The sequence below is a fragment of the Bos grunniens genome, chromosome 4 (genome assembly GCF_055505025.1).
Source record: "Bos grunniens cultivar Pamir isolate PY7600 chromosome 4, Bosgru_T2T1.0, whole genome shotgun sequence".
Taxonomy (NCBI): Eukaryota; Metazoa; Chordata; class Mammalia; order Artiodactyla; family Bovidae; genus Bos; species Bos grunniens.
This window is the reverse complement of record NC_141168.1, coordinates 5,557,429-5,575,611: the sequence shown is the minus strand read 5'-3', so window position 1 is coordinate 5,575,611 and position 18,183 is coordinate 5,557,429. Positions and strand designations below refer to the sequence as shown.

The following is an 18,183-nucleotide window of genomic DNA, read 5'->3' as shown; positions in this document are numbered from 1 at the left end:
TGTTTAAGCAATAATAAAGCTCCCTGTGGGGTGAGGTGGGGGCAACAGAAAATGTGTCTGTTCTCATCAGTTTCCAGATTGTTCCGTATTAAATTATAAATTCCTAAAGAGGTGAGACAGTTATTCACCAGAGCATACATAATGTCCACAGAAGTATATTGTTTGTAATATTTACTATAACTTCCCAAAGTCAACATAAATGTATTTTACTGAAAAAAGGAAAGCCTATTTTTAATCAGATTTTTATATTCTAGAAAGAACTGTATCTGAAATGATGACATAAATAGCTCTTTTCTCAAAAACCAAAAAAACCAATTTAAAAAGTTAATTCTTAAAAATAAACCCAAAAGACACACACCTGTCTGAACTTCCATTCCTGTTCATGTTCCGATTCTCTTTGCTTTAGTGGATCTTTAAAAAGATCCGAATCGATGCGAGAGCTGGGATCAATGCTGTCTTGCTGTTGCTGCCTTTTCATGGAATCATTTGACATCTGTACTTTATTAATGCGTAAAGCAGCTCTGTTATCTCTGGCTTTTTGCTTTGAAAAAAAGGAGAAGATGATTATCTCCCAGTATATGTTAAAATTAGAAAAACTATGACAAACTTTATCATACCAAAGCAAGAAAATGTCAGGTTAAATAGTTGAAATATTATCCTTGAGAACTTACAGCCTTTTACATATCAGAAGCTACCCCAACTCCCCCTTTTATAAAGCATGTTTCCATTCTAATTCTGGTAACAAACTCCTCAAAAATACAAAGATTAACACGCCTCTCCATTTACAGAAAAGAATACCAAATCAATTCTCCAAATCCAGAATCAGGAATTTGAAGCTTAACTTTCAAAAATAAATAAAAAACCCACCACTGAGAAACATTAAAAATACCCTGCCATTACCTCTGCCAGTCAAGGGAAAACAAAACAAAGAATCAACACATCCCCCCAAAACAGCAATGGTTTGCTTTCTCCAAGCAGTCAGCATCACTGGCAATACGTCTGCTGAAGCCCAGAGCACAAAGTAGCTGCGTGTTTTTCACAACAATAATGCAGATTTAAAATGCTTTAAAATGAAAGCAAAGATTTGGATCCAGTTGACAATCTTAACTTGGCGCTTTGGGAGAAAATAATTCACCATCTGAATGATGAATCTTATAAAACACCCTGATAACTCCTGCAAAGTCCATATTTCAAAAACTCCTTCAAAGTGTCCAGATATGTCTCTTTTAAGATACACAAAGATTCTCTACTAAACTTGATATAAAAAGGGCTTACTGTGGAAATAACTAAGGCACATTAATGCAGTTGCAAAATTTAGTACTTTTTTGAAGAGATAAAACAATTTAAAAATGAAATGAATTAACCATGCTCTCAGAATAAGTGACCAATCTTCAACATGCTGGTTCTGTTCACCAGCTTCTGAAAATGTCACCCTCTATATTAAGACATCATGAGTGAGGAAATCACTATAAAACAAAGCTGGTTATTAGTTGTACAAGTATTCAAAAACATAGGTTTCTTCTGCAATGGAAAATTTTTTTTATTAAACTAAGACAATGAGAGTAAGGTTCAGGTATTGTGTTTAAGGATATAACACACAGCAGCTTTGTAAATACCACGTATGGTGCTCTCTCCTGTGAGCTTGCTTTTCTCCACAACTTGGCAATTTGCTTCACTCTAGTCGTCCAGTCTGCAACAAAAGCACACAGCATACACACTTACAGAGCCACAATAACGACGTGTCTTATAAAACAGTTGGTAAACGACAAATGGTTAAATCTGTCTTGTCCATATTTTCTTAAGTGAATACTCCTATATTTAGTTCTCTGTACACTACTGAGTTCCTGGTACACAATAAGCCAAACATAACTCTGAATGCAATGCTGCCTCACTAACAATCTCACCTGCAGAGCCGAAGTTTTTACATCAAAGTTAAGCAGCCAAGATAAAGTTAAGCCAAATGTAATAAATTCCCTCAACTACGTAAGACGCTACCAGAACAAAGCTCAAAGTTTGGAAAACATCTATACGTGAGACCAGTCTATCACGCTGACCCAGAGAAAGTAACCAGTACTAAAAATAAGCATCAGTACTGCTCACACACAGACGGACAAAGCAGTGATTTCAACCTGTGTCGGGACAGGACCGAAACTGAAGTTTGTGTGCGATCAACAGTCAGCAGCACATGTACAAACGGTCCTGTCCATATTTAGAGAGAGAGCTTCAACAAACCCAGTGACAAAGGCAATCACCTGAGAGGCCAACAGGTGTAACATGATATTTCCTGAGTTCTAGAATCGCATGGTACATCTATTAAAGAAAATTATCTTTAAAAAAGAAAACCTATACCATCAATCTAAGGACAATTTACACTGACGTTTTAAGTGACTTAACAGAACTTTCTAAGCAGCAAAAAGAAGTGTGATTAAAAAAAAATAACTTGAAGAATGTGTATGTTGCCTTAACATTAAACCATTGATTTATCAGCATTAAACCACTGATTTCTGTTAGATTCAGTAGCATTTATTTCTATACACGATGAATAAAGTACTACAAGGCGTCCAAACCAAAAAAGCACATAAAAGACAGGGATCGTCCGTAAGAACATTCACTTCTAGGTGCCCTTCCAGTAATTTAAAAGTGCCGTTATGTTGACAGCTGGGAAACTATTTCAAGACAAAGCTTAAACGTCCTTTTCAAATCCTGATTTGTCTTGCAACATTAACTCAAGATAATAAATCAGCATTTGCTTACAAATATTCTGTCAGTGACATTTCGTTAATCCAAATGTTTCATCCTCCAGTTAATAAGAATGTTCAAAAAATGGTAATACCCCACCATCTGCTTTTTTCAAACAGGTTGGACAGTTGGGGGGAAATAATAAGTTAGTTTCCATGTGAATAATACTTAGAACTGGGTCTAATTTAGCCTACCTTAATACTTCTGAATAGGTAGTAAGTTTCTGTTCTAGGAATTTTTTTTTTACAACTATGCATGTAACACAGTACCAACTTCCACGTATTTAAGAAGACTGCTCAGAGCCAGAACCATTTCATTAACTGAAATTAACTCTGAGGAAACAGCAAATGGGTACAGGGCTTAGCACGAAGAAAATGCAAGATGCCTCTAGGTACCTAGGGAATCTTCACGTTGCACAGAGTCACGCTAGGTCAGAACTGATGATGATACTGGGCCCTCTCGTGTAGGGAAGCAAAAACCCAGAGCCTCTCAGCACACGTGTGGGAAAGCCAGTCGAACGGAAAGCAGTGACACACCCATGGCTTACCCGGGTACTCTCCCTTCAGGTTGGGGAAATTGATGTTCGTGTAGAGGACTGGAGCTACTGTTGCCATCCCACCCAGGGCCTCCTCTTTCTCCCACTTGAGAGTGCTCCTCTGGGCGTTTGACATCGTGTCATTCTCTCCCTCCACAGGGGGAGCCGATGATGTCCATGAGTTGGGAGGATCACCAGCCATTGGATTAAACGCTGGATTTTTATCCCTGCCAAATGATAAACAACTTTACTTCATAAACACAGAATAGCTTTCTAAGTACTATGGTCAAGTACACTTTCATTAAACCCATACCTACAATGTTTGATGGGTTTTAGCAAAGATCACCATGATTTTAAGACACTAACACTGGTCACAGTAAGTCAGACTGATAAACATCTATATAACAGAAATGATTCATGTTTCCATATAAAGTCAAGGCTTTTAAATACCTGGCATCAGCATAGGGGGATTGCGCTACAGCAGAGAAAGTTCCCAGTCCACTTCCGGGAGGTAAAGAATTGTGTGGGAGGTGAGGACTGGGTCCAATGAGGCCGTTCATGAGTGGCATCCGTGAAAAGACATCTTCAAAGAAGAAAGCATATTACTCAAAAATAATTTAAAAGTAACAAATATTTCTAAATAAAAATCTGTAATAGTACTCAAAAACAGAATTTTCCCCCAATATTATACTGTAAAATATTGCTTAAAGAGTGACTTTTGGCTATAAAATTCTGAAATATTTCTCTGTATTTCTCTATAATTCTGTTTACTTCATCATGGTATGACGGGAGTAGCATGTGTTTTGGAGTCTGATGCCCTAGGCTTGAATCTTCATTCTGCTACTTGTAAGAAGCAGAATCAATCACCACTTTAATAAAACGAAGGTATTCTGTAATGTATGTAACCGGCATACTGTATGTGCAGTTTTTAACACAGTGCCTCCCATGCAGTAAGTATGCAGCACATATGAGCTCTAAGAAAAAAAATCAATCTCAAGAAATGATAGCTAGGTTTTATCAAATCTTCTTCTTCACTCAAAATTTATGAACAGATATTCATATACAAATAAAAACCCCACCTATTATTCTTAAATTGGCACTTTTTCTCTAAAATAGTTGGGAACACGCAGTATTGCACCTACCATTATAAACTAGATGATCACTGTTAAAAATATGGAATTTGCACTACTTGGAGTTGCAGGCACCAAGTCCGCTTAACTCACATTCCATCACCTTCACGTCTTTCCCTCAGAGACATGAGGTAAACCATAATGAGACCACCCTGTGTTTCCCCAAACTCTGCACAAACACAGAACTCCAACCCTTATTGTGATCGTCTGTTCTCCTAAACTATTTGGTAGTCAGTCAACTGTCCTTAGCCAAGCAATTTTCCAGCCAAAAAAAAAAAAGGGCACACACAAAAAACACCTTTTTTGGGTGTATCTTCAAAAATCCCTTCCATAAGTTTACACTGGTAATCATTTCATGATGTAAGGTAAACTGTTATGCTATATACTTGAAACTATAGAGAGCTGTATGCCAATTATCTCTCAATAAAACTGGAAGAGGGGGAAAAAAAACCCCTCCAACTTAGAGACACACTTTCAAGTAATAAATACATGGCCTCTACTGATAATTTTAACACTCAGAACAACACTGGAGATCCACACCTGTATCACCAGTTAGTTGTGCAAATAAAAATCAGTCATGAGGTTCGCTACTACTTGGCACCCCTGGCACAATGACAGAGCACTCCTAACCTGATCATTTGCCAAATGGTTAGAAAGAAAAATAACCAGAAGTGCCTTGCCCACAACACGCTCTGCACCACAGAATGTCCGGTCAGCTAAACCAGATCCTCCATTACATCTCAAGTTCCTGTCTGAGGACGCTGGGGCTGAATGTCCACAGATTTTCAGGCTCTGTCTCAAGGGCACTGGTCCTGGAAATAACCCGACATCAGGTTAGGGCCCCTCCTGCAGAACGGCAGGGCTGGGCCCACTGGTTCGCGACTCCACAACAGCCAAGTGTCTGAGGACACCTAAATCCACTCCAAGGATTAGATTAAGGAGCAAGATTTCTGCATTCATTCCAAGTAGAATGCTACCTCTATTTTCATCTTAAGAGAAAAGGAGGTTCCACTAAGCAATGTATTTCACTGAAAAGTATCAAGTGTCTTTCATGTAATTAGGCTAAACCAGAGCTCCCTTCCTGGCCCTGAGAATGTGAGCAGTCCTGTGGCACTCTACCAGCACTGACGACTGTGCCCGCAACACAACCGTACTGGAAGGTTATGTAACAACAGCAGCTATTACCTATTTAGCTTGGCCCTGTACTAAAAGGCTTTACACGCGTTAATTAACTCGCTGGTCCTCACACCAACTCCGTGGAATGGGTTATCATGTGTAGCTCCATTTATGCAAAAAAGAAAAAAGACCCAGAGAAATTAAACAGCCTGTTGTTGCTGTACGCATAAATAAATGCAAAGCATTTTTCCTTTATTATGATTTTAATTAGGACGTGGTCTCCACCCGCTACCCCACACCTCTCAAGTTTACCATTACCTGGTCATACTAGTATCTTTTTCAAAGCGTGGATAAGAACTGATTGAAAAATTACTTCATGTAACCTCCACTTAAAGTGATTTCAAGTACTCTCTCAGTCTTCCTGAAATTTCCCTTCTTCGCTTTCTGACCTGTGTAACTGCCAGCACACCACGCTCTGCCCTCTCCGCTCCTACCAGGCTGCTCCGCTAAGGATCACAACAGCCTTGTCTGACCCAATGAAACAGCACACCACCTTTTACTCTACTTGGCCTTACAGACTGTGTCACGAGCATCACCGCTAAGACCCTACCTCGCACTCAGGGTCTCCACCTGTTTTCACTTTCATCCAACCCTCAAAAGAGGGAAAGAAAAGGAGCATGCAATTGTATATAAATATGAACCAGCTGTGAAGCATATGATTTATTACATTCACTTAAAAAGAGTTCAAGATTCTACATTCTACTGAAGTATATCCTTTTAAGAAATCTCACCCTTCTGATCACTACACAGACAAGTCCTAAGCCTTTATCTACAGCTCCGAACAACGCAAATGCCTGTAAGTCAGAACAATGTATATGCTCATTTCTAACAGAGTAAAAACGGCCTAAAACTAAGCTCATTACATCTCCACCTCTCTCCTCTACAACACACACACACTCTGTCTCTCTTCTTCGCTCCATGTTTCAAGTTTATGGCATGACTGATTATCTTCTGGGCCAGCCTGACAGATATACAGTGCAGTCCAGTCTCTTTCCTCTCACCTCACATCGTACACCCAATTGGTAGCACAATCCTACTTATGCTAACATTGCTGTCTATCAAATCCAATTCCTCCTTTCAGTTACTACTGCAGATATATTCACATGGAACCCAATTTTTCATTCAGTCCCAACTGAAATAAACTCATTAATATACAACTCTTCCCATCCCAAATCCACTTCCAATATTAACACCAGAGCTACTTTGCCAAAACATGTGACTCATCAGATCATTTCACTGATGTGAGGTCTCCAAAGGCTGGAGGAAAAAAGGCCAACTGCCAACGCCTAGCTGTCCAGACAAAATCTAGTCCCAATGTCGTACTTTCTAATTTGGCCTCCTTAAACACTGTCCCTTTTACCTCTCCTCCTTTGCTCTGGGAGCAGCAGAGCTGCCATTCCTAAATAGGCACATGTCTCCCTGCATGTGATCTGACGCTATTTTATCCTTATTATTCTTTCAAACACAAATACTGAAATCTCAGAGACTCTTATAGCTCTGCTTGAATTATGCTCACTGTAATGGACATGAGTTTGAGCAAACTCTAGGAGATAGTGAAGGACAAGGAAGTCCGGCATGCTACAAGGAAGGAAGTCTGGATTGCAAGGAAGTCTGGGTTGCAAAGAGACACGAATTGAGTGACTGAACCACATCAACAATAATAGAAATTAGTTGTCTACCTAAAAGTCTACAATACTACAATTATAAACTCTGGTGGCTAGTCAGCCTTAGTCATCTCTGAGTTACACGTAAGCACCTAGCCAAAACCCACCTCCGCTCCAAGTAAACATCAACCTTCCTAATCCTCAGTATCTTATTAAACATGAGACTGCACATTGAAATGATTTAAACAATGATCATAAAACCTTTTTATAAAGGAATACATCTTTAACTGATTTGATTTTTTACATACTTCTAGTTTCAAAAAACTTGGAGACAGTTGCTTTTACTTTTATGTGCTGTGCAGAGAAACATGGAAGGGCTCTTAGTCATGAGGCAAGCGCACGGGGACAATTATGTCAACAAGTGCTTATGGATCTGTTTCATCCAAATGTAAATCACATTTGATCTAGCAAACATCATGGTAAACTGATGTTTAGGACTAAACTGGTAGAAACTAAAACATTTCAATTATGTGCATTATAGAAATGTTCGTGTACACACAAAATTGGTGGCCAAGGTAACACTAAATCATCTGCACTTCTTAGCACTTACACAGTGTATGAGCTCATAGAAGCATCATCATAGATCACTCAGTTCAGAGTCACAAGGCAGCGACAACAGGAGAGAGAGAGGACCCAATACTATCAAGAACACGGTCTGAAGCAGTATCTCCTTACCTATGCCCACAAAATTCTGATCCTAGCCTATCAGATTTCAGCTCTTCAGAAAGAGGGAGAAAGGAAAGCCTGAAATTTGTTCTGCAGCTAGTTACAAACAGGTAGAAGAAAGTGTGTTAAACAAAACAGGCAATTTCCACAGAAGTAGGCATTTCGGCCGACAGTGGTAGAAAGGGCACCGATTTACTCTGCGGAATTTACTGAGGCCATGTTCTGTGGCAGGTATACAGCGAGGGCAGCTGTGACTCTAGCCTTCAAGGAGCTCACCGTCTACAGGGAGACCCGTAATGCCCCAAAGGGGCGTTTATATTTGCACCACATGCTATGAATGGAAAGCCCGGGGGGAGTGTGGGAGTGGAGACTTCCTGGCCACAGAGGGAGTGACTGAGGCTCAGACCACATGGATGAGTCCAAGGCAGCCGGTGAGGGCCGAGCAGTTCTCGGAACATTTCTGCGGGAACGACTGAGGAAAGGTGACGCGGGACCAAGGACTGGGGGCAGGGAAGGAGGCGGGCACCGTTAACAGGGGCACTGCCAGTGAAGTGGGCAAAAGAATTCTGACCACAGAATGTGCCGCCGCGTTCCAGGGAAAGGCAGGGAGGCGGGGGTGTGACTGAGAGGAACTCAGAGGCTGGTCCTACCCCGTCACTGCAAAAGAGGACCCTCTCTTGTCATGTCTGCGTGCGTGGTGGCCGAGGGGCAACGCGAGGGGGCACACGCGGCAGGGCCGTACTTACGACACTTGTCTAGAGGCGACGTACCCTGGCCGTGCACGGGCAGCAGCTGGGGCGCAGGGGGCGGTGGCGGCTGCGGTATGGGGGGCGGCGGCGCAGCCGCAGGACTGAGCACCGCGGTAAACAAGTCCTCCACGTCCTTGCCCCCAAGCTCTAGGAGACACAAGGACAATGGCAGCACGGTTAAGAGACTACGAGAGCCAGAGTGCAGGGAGTGCTATTTCCATCAACAAGAGAATCAGAACACAAATACCTGGAATTTTATACAACTTGCTGAGAATTGCTCCTAGGATAAAAGAGATGGAAATATTAAAAACTGCCTTGTCAATATCTGGATGCAATATAGTATTTGTCACAGAACGATCAGAATAGAAGTTAAGTGGCATGCACACATCTTTGAAGATCCTATTACATTTCTGCGCGTCTTTAGAAAGCTCAGATGGAGAGCAAATGCTTTACCGTCTGTGACCATCTTGTCAAGTTCAGGGCTGAGGATGCCATCGAGCTGCTCTTCACTTAGAGGCCGTGAACTATGACCCACACTTGGTTGAGGCAGAGACGAAGGGTCATCAGCACCCGAACCAACGTCTATTCCAGCTAGAGGATCAAGGTATGTATATTAGAAAGTGGATTCTGAACACTCACACAAAATGCGTTAACACAATTTACCTGCATTAACACACAACAACAGGATTAAAACAAAGCAATGGAAAGCCTGTAATTCTGAATTAATCTAGATTTTTAAACCAATTCAGGGGGTCAATAAGTAAAAATTAGGCACAATGCATTTGTAAACTTAGGTTCTGCTTAAAAAGTTATGGTTTAATCAAGGGAAGTACATTTCCTCAGAAACAAGAGAACACTTCTAGTTCTAAATTGCTAATTTCTACACACAAAAAAGCACCATATTATTAAGTTAGGGGTCTCTAAGAAGAGTCAATATATAATGTTCAATATACTTTTAACTCAAACTTAGAAAACTGTGGTTTCAAATGCAACTGGGTCAACTATCATATGCAGGTTGTAAAACAATCCAGTTTCACGCTAACTAATGGAAAGCTCAAAACTCTTAATGCTTAGTAAAAATCATCCTCTGGTGAACAATTCCAACTACAGATCTTATTTCTGAAATATTCTGTAGTCAAAAACAAGATACAGATTATGTTCTTAACATGCTGTATCTTACAAAAATTGGTTTTTAAGCAAGAGTAACATTTAAAAGTGGTTTATTGTCTATTTTATCACACTTCCTCAATATTACTATCAACAAGTGAAAATTCATCTCTTATTTGAGCTTATCCTAGGAACTATCAATATAATGTTTGCGTAATAGTACAGATTACTTTCTAACAAGAATAAAACCATTCATTAAAAAAAAAGAAAAAGAAAGAACACTACAGAGAAAGTCACCCAGAGCACAGTACAGGTGTACCATGCTTTAGTGCACACACAGAGAGAACAAAGCTGGATTAGTGACAAAGGAGCACTGTAACAAGTACACATGCACCCACAGGCTGTTTCGGCTGAAATCACTACTAAAAAAATAAGACAAACTACTTCTAGTCAGCCACCACCCACCGCTGTTTCTTACCAAATGCACAAGGTGAGCTCTCAACCTGGAAAGTGCATAAATCAAGACCTACAAGACCCAAACCAAATACAATGGATGATTACCACAGGAGCGGGAAGCGGGGGTCGGCTCACACAAAAGAAGAAAAGAGGTACATAAGGCAAAAAGTCTTAGCTCTGATGCAATTTAAAAAGACAACAAATTACGAATGTGCTATTTCCCCTCTTAAAGCAGGAAAGTCAAGGCAGATCAAATAAAATGATGAGTTTGACGATGCCAAAGAAAGAAAAAACTTTTTCCATTTCAATGACTACGCCTGTTTCACACACACACACACACACCTCTCAACTCACATCATAAAATAGACACTGGGCAAATGTACCTGAATGATCAACTGATTTAGCAAGGTCATCTGAAATTATTCCAAGAATGTCATCATCTGTGTTTAAGACTTCAGAAATGTCAGCTAAGGGGTCATCAGCAGCACCTAAGTATAGTAAGTATATTTTCAAAGTGTCACCATTTTCCTAGACATTAAATTCTAAAACTCATTCATTCAACCATTTACCAAATATTGAGAATATAGTAGATACTGAGGTAAGTGCCAGAATCATAAAAAGATTATTATTTCTAAAGTAAGGAATTTTTCATAGAAAAGGCACGCCAACATTTGAATAAGAAAACATTAAAAATTAAGACTTTTGTTTTTGTGACTACTGTATATTAACAATGAAATAAATCTTAAAATAAAAACCCACAGGCAGTAAAAGTGAAATAGAATGCTGTAACAAAGCAAAAAAAAAAAATAAAAAAGAAAGAAAACCATTTAGAAAAAGGCACCTCTAAAAATGACATCTAGAAAACACAATAGAAGGTAAATATTAAAGACAAACCTACTGCTTAAAGTTCCTTGTAAAGTATAAAGCAAATACCATCGAGTAAAATGCCTACTTCCAGCTTTACTCTTAACACTCATTAATTCACTCATTTACTCAAGAAGGAACCTGAGCATCCACAGAATTATGTCTATGCAGCAAGCTAACAGGCACTGGTCCAGCCACTAGGAGAGAGAAGGGACGAACACACAGTGCAGACGCGCCAGAGCTTCCTCTTTCAGAGGCAGCGGAGAGTGAACAAAATGAAACCAGTGTAAGTGCTATAAAAATAAACAATGAGGGGAAAAGGATTAACAACAACATGGCAGGGGCCACCAATCCTCCACGTACTCAAAAGCCCACATCTGACCTACACTCGCCCCTCTAGCCTCATTTCCACATCTGCAGATTCAGCCCGCCAGAGACCCCAGGACTGCTGTACATATGAGAAAAAACCCCGCATCTAAGTGGACCCTCGCAGTTCAAACCCCTGTTGTTCCAGGGGCATCTGTAAAACGGGAATCTGCTGCAAGGTTGCTAGAAGAGGGTGTGACTGATGTCTTTTTTTTTTTTTTTGACTGATGTCTTAAAGGGAACACACTGGCTGCCAGGTGCAGAATGGACCAGGGTGGAGGAGGGTAAGGCGTGTTGGGAGACGAGCTGGACCGGGGAGCAGGAGCGGCCATGGTCCCGGTGAGAGGCGGTGCCCGCCTGCACACAGCGGACGGAGGCTGAGGTAGGCAGCCGCTGGTGTGGGATGGCATCTGAAGGCAGAGACAAACTTGTGGGTGTGTGAGATGTGGAACGTGAGACAATCAAGAGCCAGGGAGAGCGACAGGGTTTCTAGCCTAATCAAGTAGGAGAATATTTAGGCTACCTTTAGTGACTTTATTAGTCACTTAAGGAATATCAGAATTTTTGAATCCGTTTTTGACTGTTTTTACTTAAGAAAAAAAAAGAAAATGACATAAAATACTCCAGACTCTAGACCAAGTATTTCTATAAAACATAGTCTTGTCCCTTTAAACATATCAGACAGAATGCACACGTACATAAAAATACAATTTTTCAAACTGAAATCCAAAGTATATTTTGTATGCCCAAATATTTGTAAAGTTTTTAAGAAATAAAATTATTTCAATACTATATTCTCTAGACAACAGTATCCTTGAAAGAAAAAACAAAAAAATGGGGTAACTGTTTCAGGGTAACATTTATTTGATTTTAAATCAGTGGAGGGTTTCCCCTCGCAGTCCAGCAGTTGAGACCCCACACTTCCACTGCAGGGGTCGTGGGCTCAATCCCCAGTCAGGGAACTAAGATCCCACAAGTCACAAAGCATAAATAAAACACAAACAAAGACACTTAAACCAATGGAATTCTATTAAACAAGTAACAGTCAGTGTTTTTTAAAAGACTGTGTTTTAAAAGTTCTCCTCTACCCGATGATATTTCATATCTTATTAACAAATTATTAAAACTGACATAATGGAAAATATTGAATAACTTTTTTTGAAAAAGAAAGCTATTAGTTTTCAATTCCCCATCATAAAGGCAAAAGAGTGGTTCAACTGTACAGATTTTGACATGTGTGTTATTCTAGTCCTCTATATTTTGGCTTAGTCACTAAACCATTCTCTCTTCATCAATTTTTTGGGGAAAATGACTTCAAATAAAGGAAACCGGAATGAAAAATGGTATATATCAATGTCTTTCCTGTCACAGTATCTCCTGCCCAACCCCAGTTCGCTTTCTTGTAAAAACTCAATGGCAATTTACTTCTATGAAAGCCTTTAAACGGCTAGGCAGATTTTTACAAGGCATCCTTCAAATAGTAAGACATCCTTTGAAACACCTGCAAGTCTTTCACTATACATTATTTTAACAACATACTGACACGGGTGAGAGCAGGAAAATACTCAAAACAATTGAACTAAAGTAACAGTAAAATGACCTGTTAACATTAAACAAAGAGTATGGCCTTTAGTCTCATGCTGAACGTGTGCTTTCAAATAACAGGGGGCAAGACTGCTTCTAATTATTTCAAGAAGTTAAAAGATTAATAGTAACCTGTATTTCAATCCAGGATGATGCCAAGTTAATGAAAATGTAATTCAACATTATCCAAAGTCATCTTTCAGGGGATGCTGCTTTAAGATTATTTTCAAAATTGAGTTTATAAAATTAAATGAGTGACAACTGCAATTCAACGACAAAAAGGGAGCCTGTCAGAAGAATATTTAATTTGTTGCTCATTGTTTAGTCACTGTATCGTGTCTGACCCTTTGCGACCCCATGGACTGCACAATTGAAAGTAAAACAAAAACACAGAAGTGGAAGAAAAACTTTGTGACACCAAGCCAGCTAAACTCTGGAGAGCCCTGCTGATGTTAATATTACTTTATACACATTAAGTTCTTGTATTTTTCTCTGATTCTGAGCAGTCCCTGTATCCCCTGTGTCTAGAGTCTCAATAGAGGACAGGTTTGCAAGGGACATCTGGCAATATCCGGAGACGTTTTTTATTATCACAACATTGTGAGGCTAGAGATGCTGCTGAATATCCCACAATGCTCCAGATGGCCTCCCTCCACCAACAAAGGTCGATGGCCTAAACTGTCAGCAGTGAGAAACTACCTAAGCCAATAGGTTGCTGCTGCTGCTGCTGCCAAGTCGCTTCAGTCATGTCCGACTCTGTGCGACCCCACAGACGGCAGCCCACCAAACTCCTCTGTCCCTGGGATTCTCCAGGCAAGAATACTGGAGTGGGTAGCCATTTCCTTCTCCCAAGGCAATATATTCCACGGTATATTAACACAATGGGTCAGACAGCTTCCAACTACAGTATTTATTCTTTTTTTCTTCTTTGGAATTTCTTGGGGCTATATAATTAATTTTGAAAAACATCTTAAGTTGAAGATTATTGTAACTCACCAATCATGGCCTCATTATACTCCCATATGTCGCCCTCAGTCAACAATAAACCAAGCATTTTCCTTTACAACTTGCAAGAGTTGATTTCATTGTAGTAACAAAGATGAATTTATTTGCTAAATCATACAGACCTGGTCGACTTAAAAAATAGTTGCATTTACTGAATGCAAGTTTTATTTCAATAAAAGTAAGTTTTATAAGCATTTCAAAGGTCTGACTAAAAGGAAGATGAATGTAATGTGATAAAAAACAATCTTGTCGTTTCCACTACATACCGTGAGCTCCAGGTTTTGCTGGCATTGAGGATGAACTCAGTAGCGGGTCTAAGGAAGGATCCAAGAAAGCGGTGTTCGTGTTTGTTTTATAAGATAGCTGGGTTGTGTCTTCTGATAGATTATCCAAACTTAGTTTGTTTTGTCTTGTTGTATCTAGAAGATCTTTTCCAAAGAAAGCTTCCTAGACAAAGAGAAGCACACGTGGAAACGACTGACTCAGATATAAAATTCTAAAATGAGAATACAGATAACTGTCATTTTGATTAGAAGGCAGAAATAACAGAAAAGCTTAGTATTTAACAATTTAAGAATTGAATATAGGAATATGTAAACAATAGAGATAGCCTGTCAATTATTTTATGTAAATCCCCTTTTTAAAAATAAGTTTTGTGTTTTTTAAAATAGAATCAAGTAAAATTAACCAAATAAAACTACCCAATTCTGTCAAATGTTTCTAGCAACCGCAGTAATTTCATAATCCCAAGTTAGACTACAGTGAAACTTAAAAATGGATAAATTTATAATACTATGTATGGCACCTTAATTCATATTATAAGAAAAACTAAAACTTCATGAATATTACTAACATTTGTAGATGATCTATAGAGGCTAGCTCAAGGGTTTGATCTACAACTTTAATATTTGTATACTTCACAGATTTAGCAATCTCCTACTGATGCATATAACCACATTATAAAGACTTCACACACTATAAATCTCAAAGAAGGTTTTTACAGTCATTTTAAACAAACTATGTGTACAAAATTTACCACCATTAAAAGCCTTGGCGTTTTATTCAGTTACTCACGCTGACTTTACTCCATTTCAATATACTTTATTGTAGAGACCACTGTTTCAAGCCTGGCCTCCTTGCAACTCCAGGATCTCTCCCCAACTTCTCCAGCATCAATAAGGAGAACAACAGGAAGCGCTGGGGACCCCCTTCACCTACTTCTATTCCAAAACTCTATTTTCTATAATGTGGTCTGTCTGGAAAGGGGAGGGCAATTTTGCAGTAACTACCCACATTTAATCTTGCCAAAGATACATAAACAAAAGAGGTTCACTGCATCATTTTGTTATATCCCTCCAAAATGAAAACAGCCTCAATGTCTGTCAGAAAGCATATGACTAAATTATAAACATCCATACTGTAAAATACATAAATTTTTAAAAAGGATGTAGGACTATGCTGTCAAAAATAAAGCTCTAAAATACAGTACAGTTTTAAAAGAAAGCAATTTGAATGATATGTCCAGCAAAACATAAAATACAAACCAAGACTATTAAGATTGTGCAAAAATAAATTATTTAAAAAGTTCTCAAAGGAGAAATGCCAAGCAGTTAACTTGTGAAAAGGGACAGGGGAGGATGGTCTGTGAAATCTGAAAACCCACAAAGATAGCACTGGGCAGGAGATGACTGGCTTCTTACACCAGCAACGCTGGTATCACTAAGAAAAATGCTGAATAGTAGAAAGCATCTTGGAACTTTATAGATTATTTACTTAATGCCTTCAGTATGAATCTGAGAGATCTGAGAACACCATTAGCAAAAAATGTTTCTTTGTATGGCTCATGATGAATTTAGTGGTATTTATCAACCATCTGGTATTAACTAAAGACCACAAAACTATTTCTACTGGGTAGATTACACAATTATTTATACCTTATCTTGACACTGCTGTAATTAATAAAGAAAAACTAGAAAAAAACTGTTTATCAATTCCTTGTGGATTTTCATCACTAGTCACTATATTTCCCACTCCAAAAAGCTGTGAAAAAAATTACAATTGCTATCACAAGATGTCCAAGTAACAGTACCATTCATTACAAGTTTCCTTCATATCAAAAATGTGTAAATTACTGATGAACACTAGGGGAATTACACCTGTTCACCAGAAGACAGAATCTAGATTAAGATTACGACTATAGCAGTAATCAGGAAATCCAATCCACTATTTTTAAAGGCTCTTTTGTGAAAGTATGGAATGATCAGTTTTCATACTTCTAGAATGAATGGGTGCAAGCGTGCCAAGTTACGTCAGTCACGTCTGACTCTTTGTAACCCTATGGACTGTAGCCCACCAGGCTCCTCTGTCCATGGGATTCTCCAGGCAAGAATACTGAAGTGGGTTGCCATGCCCTCCTCCGGGGGATCTTCCTGACCCAGGGATCAAACCCAAGTTTCTTTTGTCTCCTGCATTGGTAAGTGGGTTCTTTACCACTATTACCACCTGGGAAGCCCCTAAAAGTGATAAATGTTATTAAAGCTGTAATTCTGGCTGCCAAAAAACCATCTTCATTCAGTGAACATAATCACTATAACCAGTGCTGGCAAAAGGAGTCCACCAGAAGTGGATCTGCAGAGCACAATGGTGTGCCTGGTTTGCAAGAATGAGCCTTTCCCAGCCAAATATGTCTTCTGAAATTTAGAAGTGAAAAACTGGGATTAAAAAAGAACTCTGTGAAAAGTATCGAAGCACAAAAAAGATGAACGTAATTTTTAAGTGCCCCTAAGGAGGTAAAAATAGCATTTGGGATGACAAAAACAATAAAACTATTTTTCAAAACTCAAGACATCACTTCATGTTTCTTTATTAACAAATACATAATATAAAGCAAAATATTACTTGTAAATAGACAGGGAAAATTTCTTCCAGCTTATTTTTCCTTTTTCGGTATCTCTTCTTTATTTTTTCAGTGTTTTCATTAACAGAAATAGATTCATCAACTAAGGTATCTGGTAACTGCTCACTCCAGCCTGAAACAACAATCACACTTATAAATATGTGGTATTTAAAATTTTCAGATAAACCCACCAAAATAACTAATAATAAATGATAACTAACTTACCAACATACACACAGACAAGTTTTGTCTTTATTCTTTCAGTTTTATTGAGATATAACTGACATACAGCTGTCTAAATATATACATAATGACTTGACAAAAATTTTTCACAAAAAGATCTGTTAATTTTAAATATCATAAAAATTCATTTCATGTCTACTTAGTACCAGCATGCTTCCTATTGTGTCTTAATGAGTATTTTCTTACAAAGCAGAAATTTGTTTTTATGTAAATGGTGACATCTTGTTAAACGTAAAAAAAAAAAAAAAAAAAAACATACTCAATGCTAATGAGTATAGAGAAATGGCTACTCACAAACAACTAAAAGGAATTTAGCAGGTCCAACCTCTAGGTAGAGTTTATTGGAACTATCCCGCAAAAGTCTTTTAAAAAATGTGTATCCCTCAATCCAGCAATTCTAGGTTTGGGGATTTATTGCAAACTAGGTATCTGTAGTACATACATACTGTGATAATGTATGACTATCTGTGAATCTGCTCATAAAAACGTTATGAATGCTCAAATTTAAAATAAAAGAAATGCAAAAATCTGAAATGTTGGCCTAATAAACAAGAATACCACTTACAGCAGGTGAGCAAGGAATCAAATGATACTCTCAGATACTTTAAGCAAAAGACACATACATGCCTTCTGAAAATCAATGTGGGCACTTGTGTTGCCAGACTACATAGGTTGAATAAAAAGTACTAAATATAGTGGAGAAACACATTTTAAACAAATTTTTTTTTAATCTACCAGTGATCTAACCAGAAAATATACAGTTCTCTAAGACCAAAAATTAAGGTCAAACAGGAACCACAAAAATAAGCAAAGAATGAAATAAAGCTCTCTGAAATGCTGCTAAAACCTAGTGACCTTGAACTCCAGTCTTCAGAGCGCTATGAGGAATGGGGTACAGAAGACAAAGCCTGCAGCCTCTTCCCAAGGTGGCGAGACCAACCAAGGGTGCCTGCTACAAAGGAGGGACCCAGGGCTCCACGCCCAGGGCTGGGTGAGCACGGAG

General features: G+C 38.8%; 1 protein-coding gene across 50 annotated transcripts in view; it reads right to left on the bottom strand.

The window, feature by feature from the left end:
• The window catches only part of KMT2C (lysine methyltransferase 2C), a 261,212-nt gene that overhangs the window by 42,594 nt on the left and 200,435 nt on the right, over positions 1–18,183 (bottom strand). For 35 of the 50 annotated variants that reach the window (XR_015161892.1, XM_086394748.1, XM_086394777.1 and 32 more), the window contains 11 exons: positions 16,940–17,070; positions 14,308–14,488; positions 10,606–10,710; positions 10,245–10,292; positions 9,113–9,250; positions 8,907–8,939; positions 8,657–8,806; positions 3,725–3,857; positions 3,287–3,501; positions 1,617–1,690; positions 359–541 (listed from right to left, as the gene is read on the bottom strand). Coding sequence is in view for 49 of the 50 variants with exons in the window: in XM_086394748.1 (XP_086250874.1) it covers positions 359–541; positions 1,617–1,690; positions 3,287–3,501; positions 3,725–3,857; positions 8,657–8,806; positions 8,907–8,939; positions 9,113–9,250; positions 10,245–10,292; positions 10,606–10,710; positions 14,308–14,488; positions 16,940–17,070 (1,391 nt within the window). In the remaining variant the exon portion in view is untranslated. The remainder of the gene's footprint in view (positions 1–358; positions 542–1,616; positions 1,691–3,286; positions 3,502–3,724; positions 3,858–8,656; positions 8,807–8,906; positions 8,940–9,112; positions 9,251–10,244; positions 10,293–10,605; positions 10,711–14,307; positions 14,489–16,939; positions 17,071–18,183) is intronic. The other 15 variants (XM_086394759.1, XM_086394760.1, XM_086394798.1 and 12 more) reach the window with 3 other exon arrangements.